This window comes from Taeniopygia guttata, chromosome 8, assembly GCF_048771995.1.
Source record: "Taeniopygia guttata chromosome 8, bTaeGut7.mat, whole genome shotgun sequence".
In the NCBI taxonomy this organism is placed as follows: Eukaryota; Metazoa; Chordata; class Aves; order Passeriformes; family Estrildidae; genus Taeniopygia; species Taeniopygia guttata.
Window position 1 is genome coordinate 8,324,018 of NC_133033.1, and position 20,599 is coordinate 8,344,616.

At 40.5% G+C, this 20,599-nt stretch overlaps 1 protein-coding gene across 2 annotated transcripts; it reads left to right on the top strand.

Moving 5' to 3' along the window:
* Nucleotides 1-264: 264 nt before the first annotated feature.
* STIL (STIL centriolar assembly protein) lies at nucleotides 265-19,058 on the top strand. 2 transcript variants are annotated; one of them, XM_030278814.4, is made up of 16 exons: nucleotides 265-504; nucleotides 1,520-1,627; nucleotides 1,956-2,071; nucleotides 2,181-2,368; nucleotides 3,339-3,586; nucleotides 4,381-4,464; nucleotides 4,578-4,664; nucleotides 6,305-6,452; nucleotides 7,578-7,687; nucleotides 8,493-8,607; nucleotides 9,380-10,420; nucleotides 11,700-11,847; nucleotides 12,598-12,823; nucleotides 14,756-14,939; nucleotides 15,532-15,782; nucleotides 17,563-19,058. In XM_030278814.4, exons 2-16 carry the CDS (start codon nucleotides 1,536-1,538, stop codon nucleotides 18,380-18,382), a joined length of 3,858 nt encoding a protein of 1,285 aa, XP_030134674.4. In that variant the 5' UTR covers nucleotides 265-504; nucleotides 1,520-1,535; the 3' UTR covers nucleotides 18,383-19,058. The 2 variants fall into 2 exon arrangements, with proteins under 2 accessions (XP_030134674.4, XP_030134675.4); XM_030278815.4 differs by having other exon boundaries at nucleotides 376-504; nucleotides 8,493-8,595.
* The last annotated feature ends 1,541 nt before the right edge of the window (nucleotides 19,059-20,599 follow it).

Sequence of the window (20,599 nt, forward strand, 5' to 3'; positions counted from 1 at the left end):
CGGCGGCGCCCCCGCTGCCATGGCAACGCAGCCGCATCGCCGCACTGCGCCTGCGCGCTCCCCGCCCCCTGGCATTTTTAAACCCCCTGCGCGCGCGCTGGCGGTTGGTTTCCCCGGGGCGCGCTCTGATTGGCCGGGCCAGCCGTTCCCGCCGTGCGCCGATTGGGCCGTGAGGGGTGGAGGGGGCAGGCCCTTCTCTCTGATTGGGCGGCGGGGACAGAGGGCCGGCCGGGGCCGCGGAAGGCGCCGGGGCAGGCGGGAGCCGCGCTCGGAGCCGCCGCCGGAGCCGCGCTCCCCTCACGGCCGCGCTCCCCTCACGGCCGCGCTCCCCTCACGGCCGCGCTCCCCTCACGGCCGCGCTCCCCTCACGGCCGCGCTCCCCTCACGGCCGCTGCCCGCGGGCTGCAGCGGGCGGGCTCCGCTGGGGTCAGGGAGGAGAGGGCAGAATTACAGCCCTGCAGCCCTGCCCGGATCCCGTTCGGCTCTGCCCGGCCCGGATCGGAGGTACCGCTCGGCGCCGCACCGCCCCAGCCCCGCCGGGCGCAGCGCTCCCGGTGCCCCTCTGCGAGTGCGGCTCAGAGCTGTGGGAGGAGTGGGGGTGGGCTTCTGCTTCGTGCTTGTCAACTTGAAATAGTGGGACTTTAAAAAGAAAATGTCCTCTTTTACAAATTTAAGTTTGAGGCTTATTCGTTGTTGTTAAGTTGTTGGGCTTTTAAGGGGAGTTAATAAACTGCCGCTGGAAGCATCTGAGATGGCCGAGCTCCCTGGAGGACTGCCTTAAAAATAAAGTTCTTTCCTGGCAAGTTGAAATGCAGAGGAAGCACCTATGCTTGGCAATATTTCATGCTTGAGATAGCTGCAAAACACGTCTTGCTTATTTGTTGAAAGGTATTGAGGTAATTGCCAAATTATATGGCTGTCAGGTGTTTTGTATGTTGCTTTGTTTAGGCACCTAAAAAAAAATCTAATCCTGCTAGTGTAAATAAGTTAATGTGATTACATACTGATTTCTTCAGGGCTCTTTGAAGTCTGACTGCAAGTAACCAGGGCTTTATTTCAGAAGTCTTCAAAGTTTAAGTGGTTTGAATGCTGACTTGAAATATGAATGCTAAAACAGGGCTTTGGGAAGCTGATCTAGTGTTAAATTTGCTAAACCAGTTTTTTTGTGCCATGGGAGTTTCTAATTGGTGATAACTCTTTCTCTCCCTAAGCTATATCCAAGCAGTTTTTCCTTAAGCTTAATCTGCGAGTTTGTATTTTGGCCTACACATCTTCCAAGGTTGCACAAAGAAACTCAGGTGAATAGTAAAGGTTTTGTGTTGACTTTGTAACTCTGACAACTTCATAGGACGATGTTTCTGCTTTGCTGGCCTGGACTTGAAACAAAAAAAGTACCAACATTTTATGTATCCTATTTCTTGGTTTTCTTACTGTGTCATGCCTTTGTTCCTTCTTTTAAACATTCTAAGGTAACAATGTACCTTAATCCTTTTTTTTTTTTTCTCTGTGATCTTCCCAGATTTGTTCCCAAAAGGATGGTCCCTTTCAGTTTCCCTCTGTCCAAGTGTGCACTTTGGGACCCAGTCCCCATGGGCGATGTCATTGGCGCACACGTCACCTATTACAGGTATCCATTCCCTTTTTGGGCAAGCTAAAGGTTAAAATAAATCATGGATTGTGTTATGCAAAGCCTCATTTTGTCTTTTGATTCTGTTGTATGACAAGGCCCAAAGGATAAGGAAGCAGTGTGTTTGTAATAAGCATATAGGGATTTTCACAGAAAAGATTTCAGTTTCCTTTCCTTTGTCTAACACAGTCCAGTGGCTTGAAGATGCATCATTTTAAAGTAACTTAAAATTTCTTTCCATTTTCTTCCCACATGGATAAGCGATACTTTTTAAAAACAAGCATTAAAAAGAATTTGTGACTTAAACTTGCTTATTGTCTCTTTTTAGAAACCCCAGAATATGTCTGGTGGAGAAAACCTTGCGGCTTGCTTATCGCCATGCTAAGCAGAATGAAAAGAAATCATTTTCCTGTGTTCTGCTTGGGACCCTGGCAGTAGATGAAGGTAATTCTAAACATGAGGTAGACAGGCAGCATTGGTTGGTTGAGTAAGCTGTTGTTAAGGAGCCTGAGTTGTTGCTCTTGGACTCTAACTTTATTTATTTATTTTGAAGATGGTGAAGGCATAACGCTAACAATAGATCGCTTTGATCCTGGCCGAGAAGTTGCTGGTGGATCGGGCAAAATTCCAACTGCATCCCTTCCTGGAGACTTTTTGATTCCATGTACAGTTAATGCCTGGGGACCTTGTTCAGATAATATAATAGTGCACAGTGCTGAAGATATCAGCTTGGCTTTCAAGGTAGGCAGCTCTTAGCAACTTTTGGGCCTCTTAAACAGTGAACTGTCTGCCAGGCAGGACACTGAACTATGCACAGAGCTTCATTTCCAGCGCAGCAAGGGTATGGCTGAACCAAGACTGTGTAGTTAATCATGTGAAGTGAGCTGCTTGAGTGTCATTGGAAAGTGTATTGGAAACTTGTAAAATCAGTTAATCCTCACAGATTTTAAGGATCACACAGTCTTGGATGAAAATCTTGCTGACTGACCAAAGTTTTTCAGCTGGTCTAATCACCAAAACCAGCAAAACAAAAGAGATTGTAGCAAACTCACTTAAACAAGAGGAAACAGCTTTTTTTTTTTTTTTTTTTTTTTGTGTCGTTTTCCCCTCAAAACTGTTATTAACCAGTTGCAGTATTTGGGCAGTTGTTGCTGAAGTGTTGCTAGGTGAGTGACCCGCCCAAAACGTGTACAGCCCTATGTAGGTTAGCAGCCATAGCTGAAATGTGTGCTCTGCTGTAGACATGTAATCTACTAAATACACTTTCCATTCCTGTGGACTTTTCCCTGTATTTGTTGCAGTGTGTATTTTATAATAAAAATTAAGCCTGCTTCACATTTGAACTTTCTCATTATGATACATCTAGATGTTAAATTACATATTTCTTGAATTCAAGTAAGAAAACTTTGACAAATCAGCTTGATCCTTTTAGTTGTCTGTTATTATATTTTTATATAATTGAAATAATCCCAGTAATACAGCATAAAACAGTGCTAAGGTATGCATAGCTAATTTGTAAGTGTATTCTACATTATTATATTCAGTGGAGCAGTGAGCTTTGGAGACCTAGGTTAATGGCTTTTTGTGTATTACCTACTGCAATAGTAAGCTGTGATGAATGATTTGAATTCCTATTGTAATAAATCTTGAATCATGGTAATCATATGGAAATAATTTAGTGTATTTAACTCTTCTTTTTTTTTACTTTTAGGGTCTGCAGCAGAGTCTGTGCAGTAAAGAATCTCTGGATCTTTCTAAACTGCTCACTGTTAGAGCCCACATTGTTTTCACAGAAAACCTGGATAATCTACACTTCAATTTTTGCTGGGCTTCTCTTACTTTGGCCAATATTTTGGAATACACCCCTGTGAAATCTGTCCCAATTATTCCAACAGCCCTAGCAAGAAATTTGAACAGTCCTATGAATATTGCACAAGTTCAAGGAACTTACAAATGTGGGTGAGTAAAGGATGGTCCTAAAGCTGTCGAAGTTGCTTTCTTGCTTTTCCTAAAGGAGGTGGGTAAGAGAGATCTCAGCTGTACTTTGCTATTTAGTAAAATAAAAATGGCATGTCTTCTGGCCTTGGAAATGTGTTAAAAGTTATGAACAAGAAACAGGAAATGAGGTGGAGCAAAAACATTAACTGGTTGAGTAGAAGTTCTTGCTTTTGGCTTCAGTGAAAGGATCTTCCTACTGAGGCAGGAAAACACACCTCTAGTTAACATAATAAATATAAACAGCTTCCAGCTTTTCAAACACCATCAGTGCTTGCCCTGCAATGAAAAACAGATGAATGCTAACCAAAGCTTTTTTTTTTTTGTTAATTGTGCTTCTGAGATAGTATTGGGAAGTCATCATTCTGACTGGGAACTAATTGAATAGGGTAAACTAAGGCTAGATCAGGGAAATAGTGTGAAGCAACTGAATGTCATTTTATTTGTACAGGGACTTTATGAATGCCTCTCTGAAAGTTACTCTTCAGATTGAACATGACTTGTTCTTGGGATTTGTTATGAACACTAATTCTATATTCAGTAAAATACTACAAATACTACTATGTAAATTTGGTCCTTGATAACTCTTTGATACACAGGGAATTGCTGAAAAGCTGGGGAGTTGCTGTTAAGTGTGTATAAGAGCAGTTTTGATCTTTAATTTTTTTTTTCCTAAATTTCTTTTCTCTTTAAGATTTTTTTTTCTGAAAAACTGCCTTCCAAAATATTAAAACAACCCAACTTTTGCTTTCTTTCAGCTATCTTACTATGGACCAGACACGGAAATTGCTTTTACTGCTTGAGTCTGATCCCAAGGCTTATGCTCTGCCATTAGTTGGAGTGTAAGTGTTTGTCCAGATAAATGCACACATGGATTTGAGATTTATCTGAGGGATTACATAGCAAAAATTTGGTAACAGAGCTGTCTCTAATTAGACTTTTTTCTTATTTCTAGTTGGCTGAGTGGAGTTACTCATATCTACAGTCCTCAAGTCTGGGCCTGTTGCTTGCGATATTTGTTCAGTTCTTCAATTCAAGAAAGGCAAGTCACTTTTATAGGTAAAACATACCAGCTATTGGCTTCCCAAAACAAAGTATTCCACAGAAATGCATGACAGCATAGGCTCTGCTGAAAGCTACTGTGATTTATATGTTGTATGGAGGTGCAACATATGTACCTCTGGTTTAAATGTTCTTTTCGGTTTTGGTTTCTGCACAAAAATTTTCTGTGACTGAAATGTTGGAAAGCTGAGCTGAGATCTCAAAGTCAGAAGAGGGCGAACATTAACATCCTTAAGGTCACTGCATTTTAGTTTAACTAAGAAGCCACAAGCAGGAAACAGTAGTTTAAACAGTGGTGGGATTTTGGTTTTGAGCATTTCTTAGGGGTATTTTCTTTGAGATGAGCTTTCTGCCTGGTTATGCCTGACCAGCATATTGATTTGCAACCTATGCTGTCCTGTTATGACTTCCTGTTACATGTTCAAGTTTTTTTTAATAATGTTTGCATTCTGGGGTTTTTTTTCATTGTGATGTTAGTGGGTAATCATTCCTCGTTGTCTAGATATTGTCACTTGTAACATTTGCTGAGTTCTATTTGTGTGGAGCTGGAAGAGAGTTTAGGTGCTTATAGTTTGAAACTGCACCTCGGGTAAGTGAGACTCTAAAATATGCTGTATTCATAAGCACTTCTTTTGATTGACCACACTTGTTTTTAAATTATGAAATACAACCACGTTTGGTGAACAGATGTGTCTGCAATTACAAAATAGACTTCTTTCCCTTAACAATTGAAATATGTCCAAACACAGATAAGAGACCAATTAGATTATTAGATAGGCAAGTTGGATGCTTGACTCTCATTAACTTTCACTGATGCCATCATGGAAGTGGATTAGGGAGATTTGATGAACCATGCAAACAGCATTAACCTCTGCAGGCTAACTGCTTAATCTGTGCATCATACATTTTTAACTCTTTAAGCTGTAAGTAAATCTTGAAGTTGTGTGAATGTGTTTTCCAAGCATCCTGTTTCTACTGCTTTCTCTATTGCATATATCATTTAATGAAGAAGCGAACAACTAAAAAACCTCACAAACAAGCATGTTACAAGTGCCATAAAAAGAAAAACTGTTCTGAAAGTAGTACTACCTTTTACTGGAAGCACACATTGTTGTCATTATCCTTGAACTTATGTTAAATGCTGATTGTTGTTACTCGCTATTCTCAACTTGTAGAAAAGAAAAGCTTCAATATAATTTTCCTAAAAAAATTCTTTTTGCTAATGAATGTTTTTTGAATGTTTACAGATAACAGAGTCACTAAGTGTCTTTATAATGCATCTTCAACTGAAAACTAAAAAGAAAATAAAACACAATGTCATTCTTAGATGTTTTCTTCTCTGTTATGTTAGAACTCTTCCAGGAATTCATTTAAAATACTAAGTGATTGTAAAGGTTGGAAATACAAACAACATGGATTATTCCCATTTCTCTACTTTTCTTTAATTCTTGTGTGTGGCTATAGTCATAAATCCATCCTCACTATCTATAGCTAAGCACCACTCAAAATGCTATGATTCACCAGTTTGCTAAACTGTGTGAAAATTTGTTCACTGTATTGAAAATCTAAGGGCCTTCTTCATGTTTAAGTTATTTAAGATGTGTTTTTCTTCTATTTTAGGGTTTTTTCAGAATCTGGGAGTTTTCTTATTGTGCTTTATTCGTTGACACACAAGGAACCAGAGTTTTATGAGTGTGTTCCATGCAGTGGGCAGTCTGAGCTGGGGTTTCAGATCCTGACTTGCCATGAAACAGTTCACCTCTTCAAAGTAAGTGTCTTGCTTTCCTCCTGCATCGTGGTACTTCAAAATTTGCCTTAAGAGTCATTATGATGTGACCTAAAAGGGTCTGAAGCATTTGAAAATGATGTAGCTCTATAAAGCTGCTTTTTCCCAGGGACTACTGTAAATTCAGTTTGTCCCTCAAATTGAGAAATTACTTCCAAAGTCAGCACTGCTCACGTTTCTAATAGCATTAAGCATCTGTCTTTTAAGTGTAGTGTGCTGTGTTAGTGTTCCTTCCTACTAATGACCTTCTGGCCTTATGAGCAGAGACTCAGACTTCCTACAGCATTTGTTACTTTGGTGTGCTGTGTTCACCTTGGCCACGTCTAACAGCTGCTCTGGGTGATGCTTGCTGGAGAGCAGAGCTGAGTGTTGTGCTATGCTTGAAGTTGAATGCAAAAAGGAATTTAGAGGTTACCAATTTCATCCCAGTTTTATTAATGGCAATTTTTTTCTTCATGCGAAGTAACTCTCTGAAAGAACTTGATGATAGAAGTCTGGGAGATGGCTAGTAAGGTTTGAGGAAGTTCTAGGAAATCTCAGTTCCTTTTGTGTTTTCCTAGGCTTGTGCAGAACCTGCAGGTGAGTTGCTTCATTTGCTCAGTAAGTGCTGCTATGCTCTGTCAGAGAAGCAGTGAGTGTAATGTGTGTGCTATGCTGTGTACTCATTTCTCTTCCCGATTGAATTTTCTGTCAGGACTGGCTTCTACCTTTAGCCTAGGGACAGCTCAACCTTCTGGAGATGACAGATCTCTCCACAGAAGCTCACTTCTGTTGTCTCCAGGAGTTGCCCAGCTGTGGTGTGTGAAGCAGTACAGGAACGTTTGCTGTTTCCTGTAGTGGTGACAGCCCTGGAGGAGTATCTGAGCAGTTACAGTGAGGAAGCATCTGCTCATGACTATAATTAGCCCAACTACTTTACAGAGTAGCACGGGATTAAACAGGAAGGGAAGTTGCCTGCTTCCTTGTAGTGCTGAAAAATTTGAAAGTAGGGGACAAGCAGCAAATAATCATATAACTGTTCTTAAAGCTGTTTCTTTGAGAGTAGTACCTCAGTGATTGAAAGTTTGAAGGTTTTGTGCTTCACAAATATGGAACATTTCATTCCAGAATGTTGAACCATCAGACAAGAGCCCTATCCAGTTTGAGTTGAGTGCAGAAAACCAAAATGCAGAAACTGAGTTCTTCAGCAGAATTTGCAAGAAACTTCCAATCAAAAGGTAAATCTCTCAGATGCCATTTATGTGCAAGAAGGAATTATTTATTGTATGAGGGTTTTGATCTGTTCTGTGTTATGTGTCAGTTGAGCTGTGCATACATTCTCTTGCATTAAAATCTGTGTATGTGCTTTTATTTATTCCTAGAGTTAATATTTTTCAAGTAAGATGGTCAAGCTGTCTGTATTCCAAAAAACCTACTTGATACTGATGGTTTTAATTTATACAGTGGATGTTTCTAAAAAGGCTTCCTCACTGATGAGGCTTAATTTGCTGTATTAAGCTTTAAGTGAGATCTGTCCTTTGAAGCAAATCTCTACTTGAAATCTACTAAAGTAAAAAAAAAAATCCTTTTTCCTTCCCACTTTTCAGAGCTCCAAGACCTGGATAGGTTGAAACTTAGTAATTTTTAAGAACCTGATTTATCCATCAAATTTTTATCTATGACTAGAAGATGGCCTTTATTTTCCTTCAAACAATGTTACAATCTTTACTGTAACACCTCCTATCTTTTTACTGTATATCAGTGCTTTGCTGTTAGAATGTCACTTAAAAGGTGTGTTTGTGGGATGCTGTGGGGAGAGAGGGTTTGTATCTTCTTGCCCAAAAGCAGGTTTTTTATTTTCATTGTTTCATCTTAAAACTGTTTGCTGGGTGAACTCCCCAGCTAATCAGGGAGAAGATGGATGCAACTGCTGCTTAGAAAAATGATGCACTGTAGATGGCACATTGAAAAACATGACGTTTCATGTTACTGCTGCCAAATCTGACAATCAAACACTTTTACTTTGATTTATCTTGGTTTTAGTCCTCCCCAAGGCTCTCCACCCAGCAAGTTATCAGCAAGTGATCATGACTCTGGTGTGGAAGATGAGGATTTATCCCCCAGACCAATTCCAAGTCCTCACCCAGTGAGTCAACAGGTATCTAAATAAATAGTTGCTCTGGGTATCTCAGATGTGACACTTAGAGCAGCAGAACTCATTTTAATGGAACTCTCTCTCAAGCTAGCAGGGGAAAACAGAATTGAAGAAATTAACCGTGAGTCCCACTCCTGTAGTTAATCTGCCATTTTTTTAGCATTTTAAACACTTTAAATTCCTGTACATGCTGTGATTTGGGAACAGAGAGACTGGTTTCTATTTTAGGAATCTCACTCTTGTTGAATGAAGAGCTGTAGTGTCTGAGAGAGAGACAGACAGTTCTTGTGGTTTTTTATTTCATTTACCCAAAAGATCTGCTCTGTCCCTTTTTCTCTGAAGCATGTACAAATGCAATAAATACCAGCCCTTGTACAGCATAGGTCTAGAAGGATGTGATAATTGTGTATAAAATATGTCCTATTGGAGCTGACTCCTCAATCTAAGAATAGTAAGAGGGGACACAGAGTCCACCTCTAGAAGGGAAGTATCCATATTCTGAAATGTACTCCCAAATGACATGGAGCATTCATTTGGCACACAGGCCTGTTACACTATATAAAAGCAATTTTCCTTTAAGAATAATCCTAGAGATCTTGCTGCGTTTTCTGGATTCTCCAGTCTTTAAGGAAGGTGTTTAACATGGGATTGGTTTGGAAGCTGATAATCACCATATATTGATTTTAAATGAAAACATTTTCCTTGAGGATATTCTGCATTTAAAGAGCAGACAATATTTTAAAATTATCATACGTGTGTGTAATTGTCCCTTCAGGTTACCAGAATTTTTCCTTCAGTGCCAGAGCTGTCGCTTATTTTGGATGGGAGTTTTGTAGAATCAGGACAATCATCTAAGCCTGTGGGGACTTCAAGTGCTAAAAGTCTACCCACAGTGCCAAATCAGCCTATCAAAAAGAAGTGTTGCGTGAGATCCACGTGTCACCCCAGCCAGCGCTCTGAAGACAGGCAGAACTTTCCTCCTAATATGGGAGATCCCACTTTGAGACGATTGCCACATCCTGTAAACCAGAAAATTCCAGCTTCAATGCCTTGTAGAGGAAGTCAAGCTCTACTACAGCAGCAGGTGCAGTGTAAGAAGGCTTCTCCTCAATCAAGAAAAAGTTCAGGATCATCTTCTCCTTCAACGCCTTGTAGTGGGCCTTCCCCAGATACATCTGTGCACCACCCCAGAAAGCCATTGGAAAAACGTGTATTAAATCCTGAGAGTGTCACACCACAGGGAGAGCCTCTGCTTAGAAGAACATCAATATCTGGCTCCAAGCAGCTTCCTGCTGCTACACAGCCAGTGCTCCACAACTCTGCTTTGTCACCACAGAGCTGCAGACAACCACCAGATCTGCAGGTGCCAGTTCAAGTGCCACCATGCAGCTGTCAGTGTCCTGCTTCTCTCCAGTATAATCCCATAAACTCATGGCAAGGGGTTGGTAAAATGAGCCCCAAACACGGAGCAGAAATTCAATCGGAGATGGCTCAGCAAAATCCTTGTGCAGTGTTCCATCAAAATATCATTTGCCCAAACGTTTGCTGCAACCCAGGGTATGCCACGAGCAGCCCTATAAACGTGAGATATCCCGGGAAAACAGGGAGCTGTTCTCTTGACAATGGCTTATCACCTGGAATAAGGATGCCATCGAGTGCGAGCCCCTCGAGCCTGCAGTGCTGTGCAGCCCACTCCCCGTGCCTGCACACGCCTGCTCCTGCAGCAGCATCAGATAACGGCATGATGGGATTATCTCCAGATGCATACCGGCTCCTCACCGAGCAAGACAGACAACTCAAATTACTTCAGGCTCAGGTTTGTGGAAATGTCAGCTCTCTCCTCTGCCCTCTCAGTGATTATGCTTTGATAGTTCCCCTGCCAAAGGAATTAAATTAACTGTTGTCTATCTGTGTTGGAACAAGGGAGCATGTCATACCTGCTGCAGTTTGGGCACAGAGAGGGGACTCAATTAGCTCTACCAATTGGTGTCCCTTTAAAAAGTATTTGACTTATATCTAATTAAATTTTGCATTTATTTTTGTGGTATTTCCATAACATGAATGTTTCTTTTTTGTACAGTGTTTGTAATGCAAACTGATACACTTTCTGTATAAATGCTTTTCTACTAACATGCTTGTCTGTGTTAAAAAAATTGCATGGGCTATAGGCTTTGAAATTACTGTAAACATAAGATGAACCACAAAATGTTTTCACATGTTGTTTTTTCCACTTTCAAGTCTGCAGCTCCCTGAGCTGTTGCTTTGAAAACTTAAGTTGTCTGCATTGATGCCTAGTTCAATAAGTCTTTTCTGTGCTAGAAAACTGGACTTTGGGGGTCTTGCTATGATCCGTTGCCTCACCAGGTTAAGTTTCTTCAAAATATCAGCCCCTTATCAACTGCTGGCCCTGTATTTTGCAGAGTATGATTTGGGGCTGAAGAGACAGAGTTTAAATTTTGCTGCTGGTGATGAAAAATACAAACAGAAAGTTTGCAGTAGTTGAACTAGAAAACTACAGCTGGTTTTGGTATAGTTCCTGTATGTAAAGTCAAGCTCCCAAAGAATGGGTCGGCCATGAGGGAAACCCCTCCTTACTGCAGCCTTCACTGTTACTGTGTTTCTCCCTGGAGCTGCAGGCTAATCGGTGAACAGGATGGGTGAAAATCCTAAAGAGAAGTTTGGCTGGCAACCTTAATTTTATCACTTATTTGCTTAGCTTTGTAATTAATATAAAGTTGGTGTAGGGACAGTTGGCATATAAATGCTTGGCTGCTAAGTCGGTTAATAGGCTTTGTATGTGAATGAAAGGGAAGGAATACTTCCAGCAAGTGTGGTGCAAATAGGCTTTACCCAAGTTGTCTTGGTGCTGCCTCTGCCAGTGTGCTGAAAAATCTTCTTTGCTAGCTCTGCCAACATCAAAATTGGTGTTTTGATTTATGCTGTGTGCACTGCTGAGAGCTGGAAGGTGTTCAGACTGCTGTGGCAGCGCAGCCTGTATTTGAATCCAGATCTTAGCAGAACCCAATTAATTCCCTTTTGCCTGTTGTAGCTGTTATTTCATTGTGCAGATGCTAACTTTGTGATGACTCTCACAGATCCAGCGCCTGCTGGAAGCTCAGGCTCGCCAGGAGGGTTGCTCAGAGGAGGCTGTGCCGCCGGAGAAGCCGGGGGAGCTCATTTCCATGGAAACACAGACCTCACCGCCGTCGCACAAGAGGAGTGTGAGCGTCGCCGTCAGCACAGGTAACGCTTCATCCTTTTAAAAGAGACTGGCACTGTTTTTTTCTGGACGTTTCTGTGTGGTTCGTTTGGGCGTGGAGGAAATGTTCTGCAGAAATGCTGAAGCTCTGCAAACATGCACCTAGTTCCAAAAAACACCTAAGTTGTTGAGATGTTATTTGCAAGTTTAGGCTGGAGTTCCTTTTGTCTTTGATTGCCATCACTGAAATAATTATTTTTCCAATAGCTTTAGAAAAGTGTTCTGTTTAGAATGGTGTCTTCTTGAAATGTAATTCCACATCTTTTTTTATTTCATACACGTTTTTGAAAAGTAATAGCTTCTATGCCATATAGTGTTCCAATAAGTATATTATTGATGTTGTTTGTAAATCATGCACGAAGAAGAGGTAGTAATTGCTTTAGTTTAGGAGAGGTATGCAGCTGTATCTGCACAGCTGCATATTAATATAGTAGTTCCTGTTAAATCCATGGAAATGTTGTTCTTAGTCTGGAGGAAACTTTGGTACAGGCTCAAGGTCAATGAATTAAAATTATTTAATACAACCATTTCTTTCCATCAAGTATACTTTGGAAGAAACTAGGACTTGGATGATATTTTGGCAACTTTTAGCTGATTTAAACTGTAAATCACTTTTTAAATGGTGAAAGAAACATGAACAGGAGAAAATTATTCCTCTAGCTATAGAAAGTCAAAGGGTGTCAGAAAAAAGTAATAACTCTTCCTAAACTGTTAAACCTCTAATTTTGTCCTAGGTGCTAGTTTATTTTGGAATACAGCTGCAGAAAAACAAGGCAACTCCATACCACAAGGGAAAAAAGAAGATGGAGAGATTTCTAAGGAGGACATAAGCATTTCAATTAATGCTGAACAAGATGCAAGTAATACAAGTATTGCTTCATCCTTAAGGGTGGTTGACATGCCCAGCTTTGTAGAGAGTATTCACCTTGTGGAAGAAGGAACTAATCAGAACATTCCCCAGTAAGTAACAGAAACACCCTGTGCTCACATAATGTGCTGAACTGCCTTATGTAAGTCATTACTTCTGTAATATTTTTTTTCTTCAGGAGTTATAAATAGTCTGACCTCAGCTGTTGTGTTCTCTCCCTTCTATATTTTGTAATTATGCTTTAAATTGAACAGCTCACCAAAACACATCTGCCTTTAGAGTCTTCATTTATCAGTCATGCAGGTTTAGCTCTTGTCTACCTGTCAGCAGCAGCTGATGGCAAAAGCCTTTAATTTACAAAAGCATGCACTGTGCTGGCAACATTCCTCTTCTTACCTTAAATCCTGACTGGAAAAGGGGGTGATGCTATACTCAGTTGTTTCCTGCAGTGGCTTTTCCTTGTCAGCATTCAGAACCTTTCCAGTTCTGAGGGGCTTGGGATGAGGTGTTTATGATTATGTGGCTGTTCCCTGAATTTCTCTTTGTTTTATGCCTGATTACTTTGTGTATGGTGCATGCAGATACTGACTTCACTGCTGTTAATTTAATTATTTTTAAGCTCAGTTGCTTTATAGAGCAGTGACTAATCTCAGACTAATTAGGGAAGTGGTTTTAAAAATATTTTTAATTATCTGTATGGATGCTATTTCTACGTAGGAATAGCTCAACAATTTAGCACTTTAGTGATCTTATATTGTCTAAGTATAAAAAGCCAAAGGAGGGGGAATACCCTTCCAGTTAAATTAGGTTCCTAAAATACTCTTATTGGGAAAAATGATGATAATTAAGTTATAACGTAACTATTTAGTAGTTGATTGATTAAAGTCCTTGATTAAAGTGCTGTCTGGAAACATATACTGGTACCAGAAATGTTATAATTCAGAGAAATCTTATGGACATTGTATTTTAGGACAATGCCATCTTAAGGTTCTCTTCAACTTGGATTCATAAACCAGTAAAATAGCTGGAAAATATCTTACAGTTGGAATGTAGAGCATCACCCAGATTTCTTTGAGGAGGAGGGGAACATTTTTGGGAATGATGAATAATTGCTAGTGTAACAGTAGCTGATAACCTACATTGACTATCTGGTATGTCACGTGGTTTAAATCTTATCGCTTTCAACACAGGCAATTGATCAGTTGAGTTCTGAAATTCCCTTATCTTACACTTGTCTCCTCAGGAGGAACAGGAAGGGGGAGGAGGGTCGCTCGAGGATCTTCCTGGGATGATAGTAGTATTGATATGTCTGCTCTCCAAAGGCTTATGCAATGCACACACCAATGAGGGGGTGCAGAGCATTGTGTTATAACTCATTCAGTGTTTACCCTTTTAAGCCTTTATAGTTCCTCTTTCACATCTCTTACTGAAAAATATTTCAGCTAGTTGTTTGTTCTCAGTTTGTGATACTCAGTGTGCATGTGTCTACTTGTAACTGTCTTTGAGAAGTTTTTAAACTTCTTAGGAATCCCATGATAAGTTATGCTACAGGAATCCCATGATAAGTTATGTACCTTGGTAAAAGCAGCTTTTTTAGTATGTCATGTGTCAGAGCATACAGAAGATACTTGCTTCTAAAGGCTTATAAGTGATATGCTGAAAACATAAATTTCAAGTTGTTAATAACTTCCCTTTCATCTGGTTTAAGTCATAGTGTGTCACTGAGTTTTGATTAGTCAGAGATGCTGTTGCCACTTTGAAATCACCTTTTGGAAAACTAGTCAGGCTGTTGTAGTTGCACACTTGGAGGTCTATTTCCTCAGTCCTCAAATTACTTTGGAGAGGAAGTGACTGCAGAAAGGAGCAAAGCCTTGAGCAGCAGGCAAAACTAAAACCCCTTGGGATCCATTTGCAGTACTCGATTGTTCTCCTCTGATGTTCATGAACAAATAAAGTACACGTAGTGATAATGATGCTTCTGCTGTTTCCAGGAAGTATGTAGCTATCTTGGTGTTCTCTTCCAGAGCTGGAAACGTTTCCCAAGCACTTGTTCGTGGTTCATCCCTGGAAGAAAGTGTCAGTGTGTCTTTACAGAAAGAGCCATCGGAGGGAGCCAGGAGCCAGGTGGTGGTAACAAGTGAGCAGAGCTCGGAGCCACTGCTGCCTCAGCAGCCCTCAGAGGAGCTGAAGCTTTACCAGGACTTACTGGTAATTCATGCACATTTTATATTCTGCACTGAATGCAGCAGTCAGAAACATCACCCTGCTGAACTTATGATGTGGTATTGGCATGAATGAAAGCTGCTTGTGGTTTTCAAATTCACATTGTGCTCTACAGAAAACTCTGAGTTTGTGGTTCTTATTTTTTTTTTTTACAAGTGGTTATTTTGTACTTCTCTTTCATGTATACCTGGAGTACTTTCTATTAGCTAATAAATAATAATTTTTTAATTCAAGGACATCAGCTGATAAGTTCCCAAATTAGTGGCCTTTAAAATAACACAGCATTTTACTTTCAAGTCCCTTAAAGGGCAGATATTTTAATCTTGAAGAATATCAGTATGTGATGTGTTTAAATTCAGAACAGACTTTTACAGAAAGCTTGAAGTGTAAAATGTTCCAGTGTTTGCCCACACTGCTTTGAGTTTAAGTGATTGTATCTGAATTTGCCTTCTTTGTCAGAATAAACTATTAATCCGTCAAGTTGTATTTGAAGTTGTGTCAGAGTAAGTCAGGATTTTGGTATGTGGCAGTTCCTGTACGTCATTATGTTTTTGCTGTGTGCTCCCTTTTTCTGTAGGGCCAAGTAAACCACCTCTTAAAGACCTCAGAAGTAAAAGATCACTTGCCTTTAAAATCGGGATTTGTTGTTGAGGATGGTCCTACATATCAGGATATGGATGGTACAGAAGTGTCTGCAGAGACTGGCACAGGAGGGGTGGACAAAGAGAGTGTCATTAGTGCCACACTCAAACAGCTGAGGAGTCTTGGAGTGACAGTGGACTCACCTGGCAGTATGAAGGAAAATACACACAAAGTGGAGAATGCCAGGTAAGATGCTGGTGGTCTTGAGTAGTAATGTGCAGATCCAACTGGAAATTAAGATTTGGCTCAATGAGTCAAGAGAAGACTGTTCACTGCCACTGGGATTTGGGTGCACCTTGATCTACATTTCCTGCAAAATTGAAATGCTGGCTCATGCTATGGGCATTTCAGATAGGTTAAGAGCTCTGTTAGCAAAACTCAGACTATTTAAATAGAATACAAGTAGCTCTTACTGTTAGAGCATCTTAAAGCATTGTGCGTGCAATTCCCTACAATAACAAGGAATTCTTTGGTCTGTGTCCAAGTATTCCAGAGCAGCTCTGGACTTGAGAGACTGAACATTAAGTAGCTGTGTACTTTGTCATTGCTTCTTAACCTTTGTCTTGCACTTTACCAGTACGTGTGAAATTATCATTGTGGCTTTGGTATCTAATCAAAACTGGTTCTGTCCTAATTGCTTGTGGGTGCCTTGGGCAGAGAAAGTGCTGGGGAGAGAAACTACAGCCTTGTTGAAACAGAGGAAGGAACAGAAGTAACTTCTGAAGGAGGGTTTTTAGGCACAGGAATTTACTTGCATAGCTGTGTAGGCATAGGCTGACTGCCTGGTGCAGCTTCACTTTCATCCTTATTGTCTTCTTGATCCTGGTGTGTAGCTGTTATGTAAACAAAAAAAAAAAACAACCTAGCCACCTCCTAATTAATCTTCTCTTCAGCCATGTGGCAAAAGCTGTTTCCAGTCATAACCTCTTTTCTCTCCATTTTATTTGTATTTTATTGAGTGTTTTTCTGGAATGTCTGGACTACCTTCCTGGCTGGAGTCTGTCAGTGTTCTTTTAATGTCAGTAACACGCTAACATGTGAACCCGTAAGGCGAAACTGGAACTCTTGGGGTTTTTTTTTTCTTCAAACTTGGGGAGTGGGGTGGAGTTCTTCCTTCTGCCACTTTCAAGACTGATAAACAATTCTGAGAAAAGGTCTACAGCTCAGTAGAGAAGGAAACAACAGTGCAGCTCCATAGCATAATAAATGGTTGTTGTTGCTGAGCCAGTTTATTCTCCCTGGGCAAACTTCAGAATTTGTGCTCGGTGAAATAGGAAGCCTCTTAATTCTTAATATGAGGAGCTTGGGTTTATAAACTAATATATGATGTGTGAACTAAATGCAGTGGTTTACAACCATTGCTGGTGTACCAGAGCTTGTTCTTTCAGTCTTTAAGCACTTGATGTATATACAAGAAATTGCTGCACCAGGCAACAGAACAAATGAACATTCCTCATTTGAAGATGTTTCAAAAACTAGAACCTTTTAGGCTTCTGGAAACAGATGCTATGTCAGAGTTTCTGTAAAAATCCTGGAATTACCATGCATTGGGAAAGATATTCTTGGTCTCCGTCATTTGGCTTTTATTTCTAGCTATAAAATTGGGGCTGAATGGTAGAATTTAGAGTTGTAGGATCAGATACACATAGTGCCACATTCACTGGTGAGAAAAGACCAAGAGTTCAAACCTTCTTTAAAACCAAAACCAGCACTGTAGCCTGCTGGAGATGGGTGGCTCTTCATATCAGGGTACTGTGTATTAAAGGAGAAGGGAATATCATCCATCCTCTGACAGTGTTTGGGTACTATGGGGGTGAGAAGCTGGTTTTCAGTATGTGCAGATAATATGATCTCACTCCTGATGATGCTGTGTTCAGAAGAAAGGGGAAATCGGTACAATGAGAAAAATTATGAAATGGATGCTTTTCCTGTAATGCTAAGGTAACTTTTTGATGCTTCATTTCAGCATCTTGGCGTGCATAAGTCCTGAAGCAGTGGTGCCTGGATTAAATTCCATGTTACTTGCCAATGTCAGCATGTGTCCCAACGTTGTTGATCTGAGCATGGAAGCAAACGCCATAGCCCTGAAATACCTCAGTGAAAATCAGTTATCCCGACTCTCTCTCAGTCGCTCAGGCCAAAATCCTCCCACAGATTTCTCCTTCCAAGACATCTTGCAAACAAATACGGACAAGAGCATGGTGGGTCTGAGTTTAATTTCACCCAACAATATGTCCTTTGCAACCAAGAAGTACATGAAGCGATATGGGCTGCTACAGGGCAATGACAGCAGCGAAGATGAAGAGGAACTGCAGGCTCAAGATGGCAATTTTGGCACTGTCAGAAGCCAAAGCATGCCAGACAAAAACTGTACCCCTGCATTGGACAGCTTCAGCCACCAGACTGAATTGCCCAAAAGAATGGATGGAAGACTTCCCATTCACCTAAAAAGTCACAGCAGAGAGTTGACTACTAATGCTTCTCCACCAGAATTAAACAGCCCTGCATTAAGAAACATTATAAATGAAGTTTTTCCTCCCAGAACAGATCAAGCAGATGAAAATTCTCTTCAGTTCCTAAAAGATTTAAAATCAAAAACCAGATTGTTACCTGGGAGGGTTGAATTCACTGAACACCCCATCAGGAAAGATGAAGGAGATACTCAGGCCTTTCGTGGAAATCTACACACTCCAACTCTTGAAATGCTAAACCAGTCAAACAGCATCAATTCTGTTGGCACCATTCTCGATGTCAAACAACTCAGGCAATTACCAAAGCTGTTCTGAACATCCCTTGAGATGGCTGCAACCACCATTCAAATCAGAGGGACCTCTTTGTAAAAGACTACAGGAAACCACGGGTTGAGCTCTCTTTGAAGAGGTCACTCTGTTGTAGCAATGTAAAACTTGCAGAACTGAGATTTCAGCCAGCTCAGGGACAGCCACCTCAAAGTGCCTGGCTGATCAGCATAGACATATGTGTGCACTTTTGTTTACAGTTAGGTGTGATTTTAAAGCATATTGAAGGTGAATCAACACGAGCCCAAGATGTACTTTTAATACAATTTTAACAGTGGTGATTACTTAAGTGTTCTTTTGTTTTTTAAAAACAGACTTTTCCATGTTTGTGCCAACTGTGAGCCGCTGATAATGTGTGTGGCAGAGCAGGGGTAACAGAGCTAAAGCACTAATTTTTAGAAGTTTGCTGAAATGGTTGGATTCCTGTGTGTGGGTTGTGTCTGTGGGGACAGGAGATATAACTCTGGCTTTACTTTGTGTAAAATTATTTTGAATTCAGCCAAAATGGCACATGTAACTCTCTGTATCATGAAATCTTTGAAGGAAATGGGGGAAAGCTGGCACTTTTAAGACTTGTAATTTTTTTCACCTCTATGTTTTCTATTTATTTAAAATTACATATTGCTGATAAAGGTCAAAGGTTCCATTAAAAAATTAATCTTCACTTGACTAATGCTGCCTTTATTTAAGACACCTGTGTCTTCCTAGTCATTGTTAAAATGGTTAACTTGAAGTTCACTGATTCATCTCCTACTGAACTCATCAGGAATCTGATACTCGGTGGTGGGGTAAGCAGAAACAATAATTTAGTTTGTTCTGGATTGACACATAAATATTTTGTCACCAAGCACTCCAGTCTTTTAATGAAGCAGCTCTTTTCCGTAACCTTGTGATGACAATATTGCACAAGGTGAAGAATTTGGCTGGAAGTGGTGATTTATTCCCATTCCCACCATTCTGGTGGGAGAATAGTGGAATGATGGTGGAGCCATGTGTTTTCTCACTGGCCTTTTGGGTGCATCAGCATTCTCACACAGGCTTTGGAACAAACTTTGTTTTAGTGATGGCATTGTCTCAACAGCAGTTCAGCCTGCTGCTGACCTTGCCTTTCCTGTTCTGAGTGTTAAACCAGAGATCTAAACACCCCACACTGAAATCCCAGTCAGATCCTAAGGACTGCAGTGTTAGTTCTTGGTATGTTTGAGTGGGCACTAATTGCTAATTAATTTATTACAGAATTGGGCTGAGATAAGCCATGTGCTATTTTGAAGCCAGTACAGAGGGGGGAAGGCAGCAGCTCCTTTAAGCCAGAATTTCTCTTCTCACACAGCCTCTTCCATCAACAAGGATATTTGCTTCCTTTCAGGAAAGGTGCTACTTTACTGTGCTGAAAAATAAAACCTTTCTCAGTCCCTGAATCTCCCCTGGATCAGGCATAAGGTTATTATCTGCCAGCACATTTTCTGCTGAATCAGTCAAAAAATAGTTAATGTTTTTGAACATTCCAGTGAGATGAATGAGGCAATTCATACCTCTGAGCTATTGTTGCAGGGTTTTGTTCTTTGTTTCCTATTGTAAAATGTCTGGAAACACAGGAAGATGACAGTTGTATTGGTTAATATTTTAAAGACTTTCTTCAAATGCTCAAGGGCTAGAAACAATTTGAAAACAAAAGCCAAACTACTTCCACACAGCTCAGGACAAGGGTGTGGTGTTATAACAAATTACACAAAGCATATAATCCTGGACAGCAACCTCTGAGCAAGCAAAATGTTAATTTACTGGACCAAAGCAACAAAAAACACCCTTCCCTTCAAGCAACATTTTCCTTTCATAGTATGGTGCTGAGTAATTTCAAGATGTCTGGATTTTTTTTTTTTCCCTGAAGCATCCACTGCAATCAGAGGTAAAAAAAAGCACACACGTAAAGCCAGGTCTGGCTTTGTTAACTGAGCACTGAGGCCCAAGCTCCAGAGCTGGCTTGTGAGGGGATGGCATGGCTAATGAGGTTATATTAAGGCTTTATGGATTTGGTTTTGGGGTTTTTTTGTTTTGTTTTGTTTATTTCTTCTATTATTTCTAGCTCTCCTTTATTATAGTTAAGGGAAGATATTTTTAGTGCTGGCTCAAAAGGTGCTGGGCCTGCTTGGAGCATCACTGACCACTTTACTTTGGATCATTTTGGTGCTCCCCACGCTGACCGAA

What these genes read in the sequence shown, in the direction of transcription:
- STIL (XM_030278814.4), top strand. Translation starts at nt 1,536, where the DNA reads ATGGTCCCTTTCAGTTTCCCTCTGTCCAAGTGTGCACTTTGGGACCCA. An exon ending in GCTCTGCCATTAGTTGGAGT is followed by an intron (nt 4,465 to 4,577) that starts GTAAGTGTTTGT and finishes TCTTATTTCTAG; the next exon opens with TTGGCTGAGTGGAGTTACTC. An exon ending in TCAAATTACTTCAGGCTCAG is followed by an intron (nt 10,421 to 11,699) that starts GTTTGTGGAAAT and finishes TGACTCTCACAG; the next exon opens with ATCCAGCGCCTGCTGGAAGC.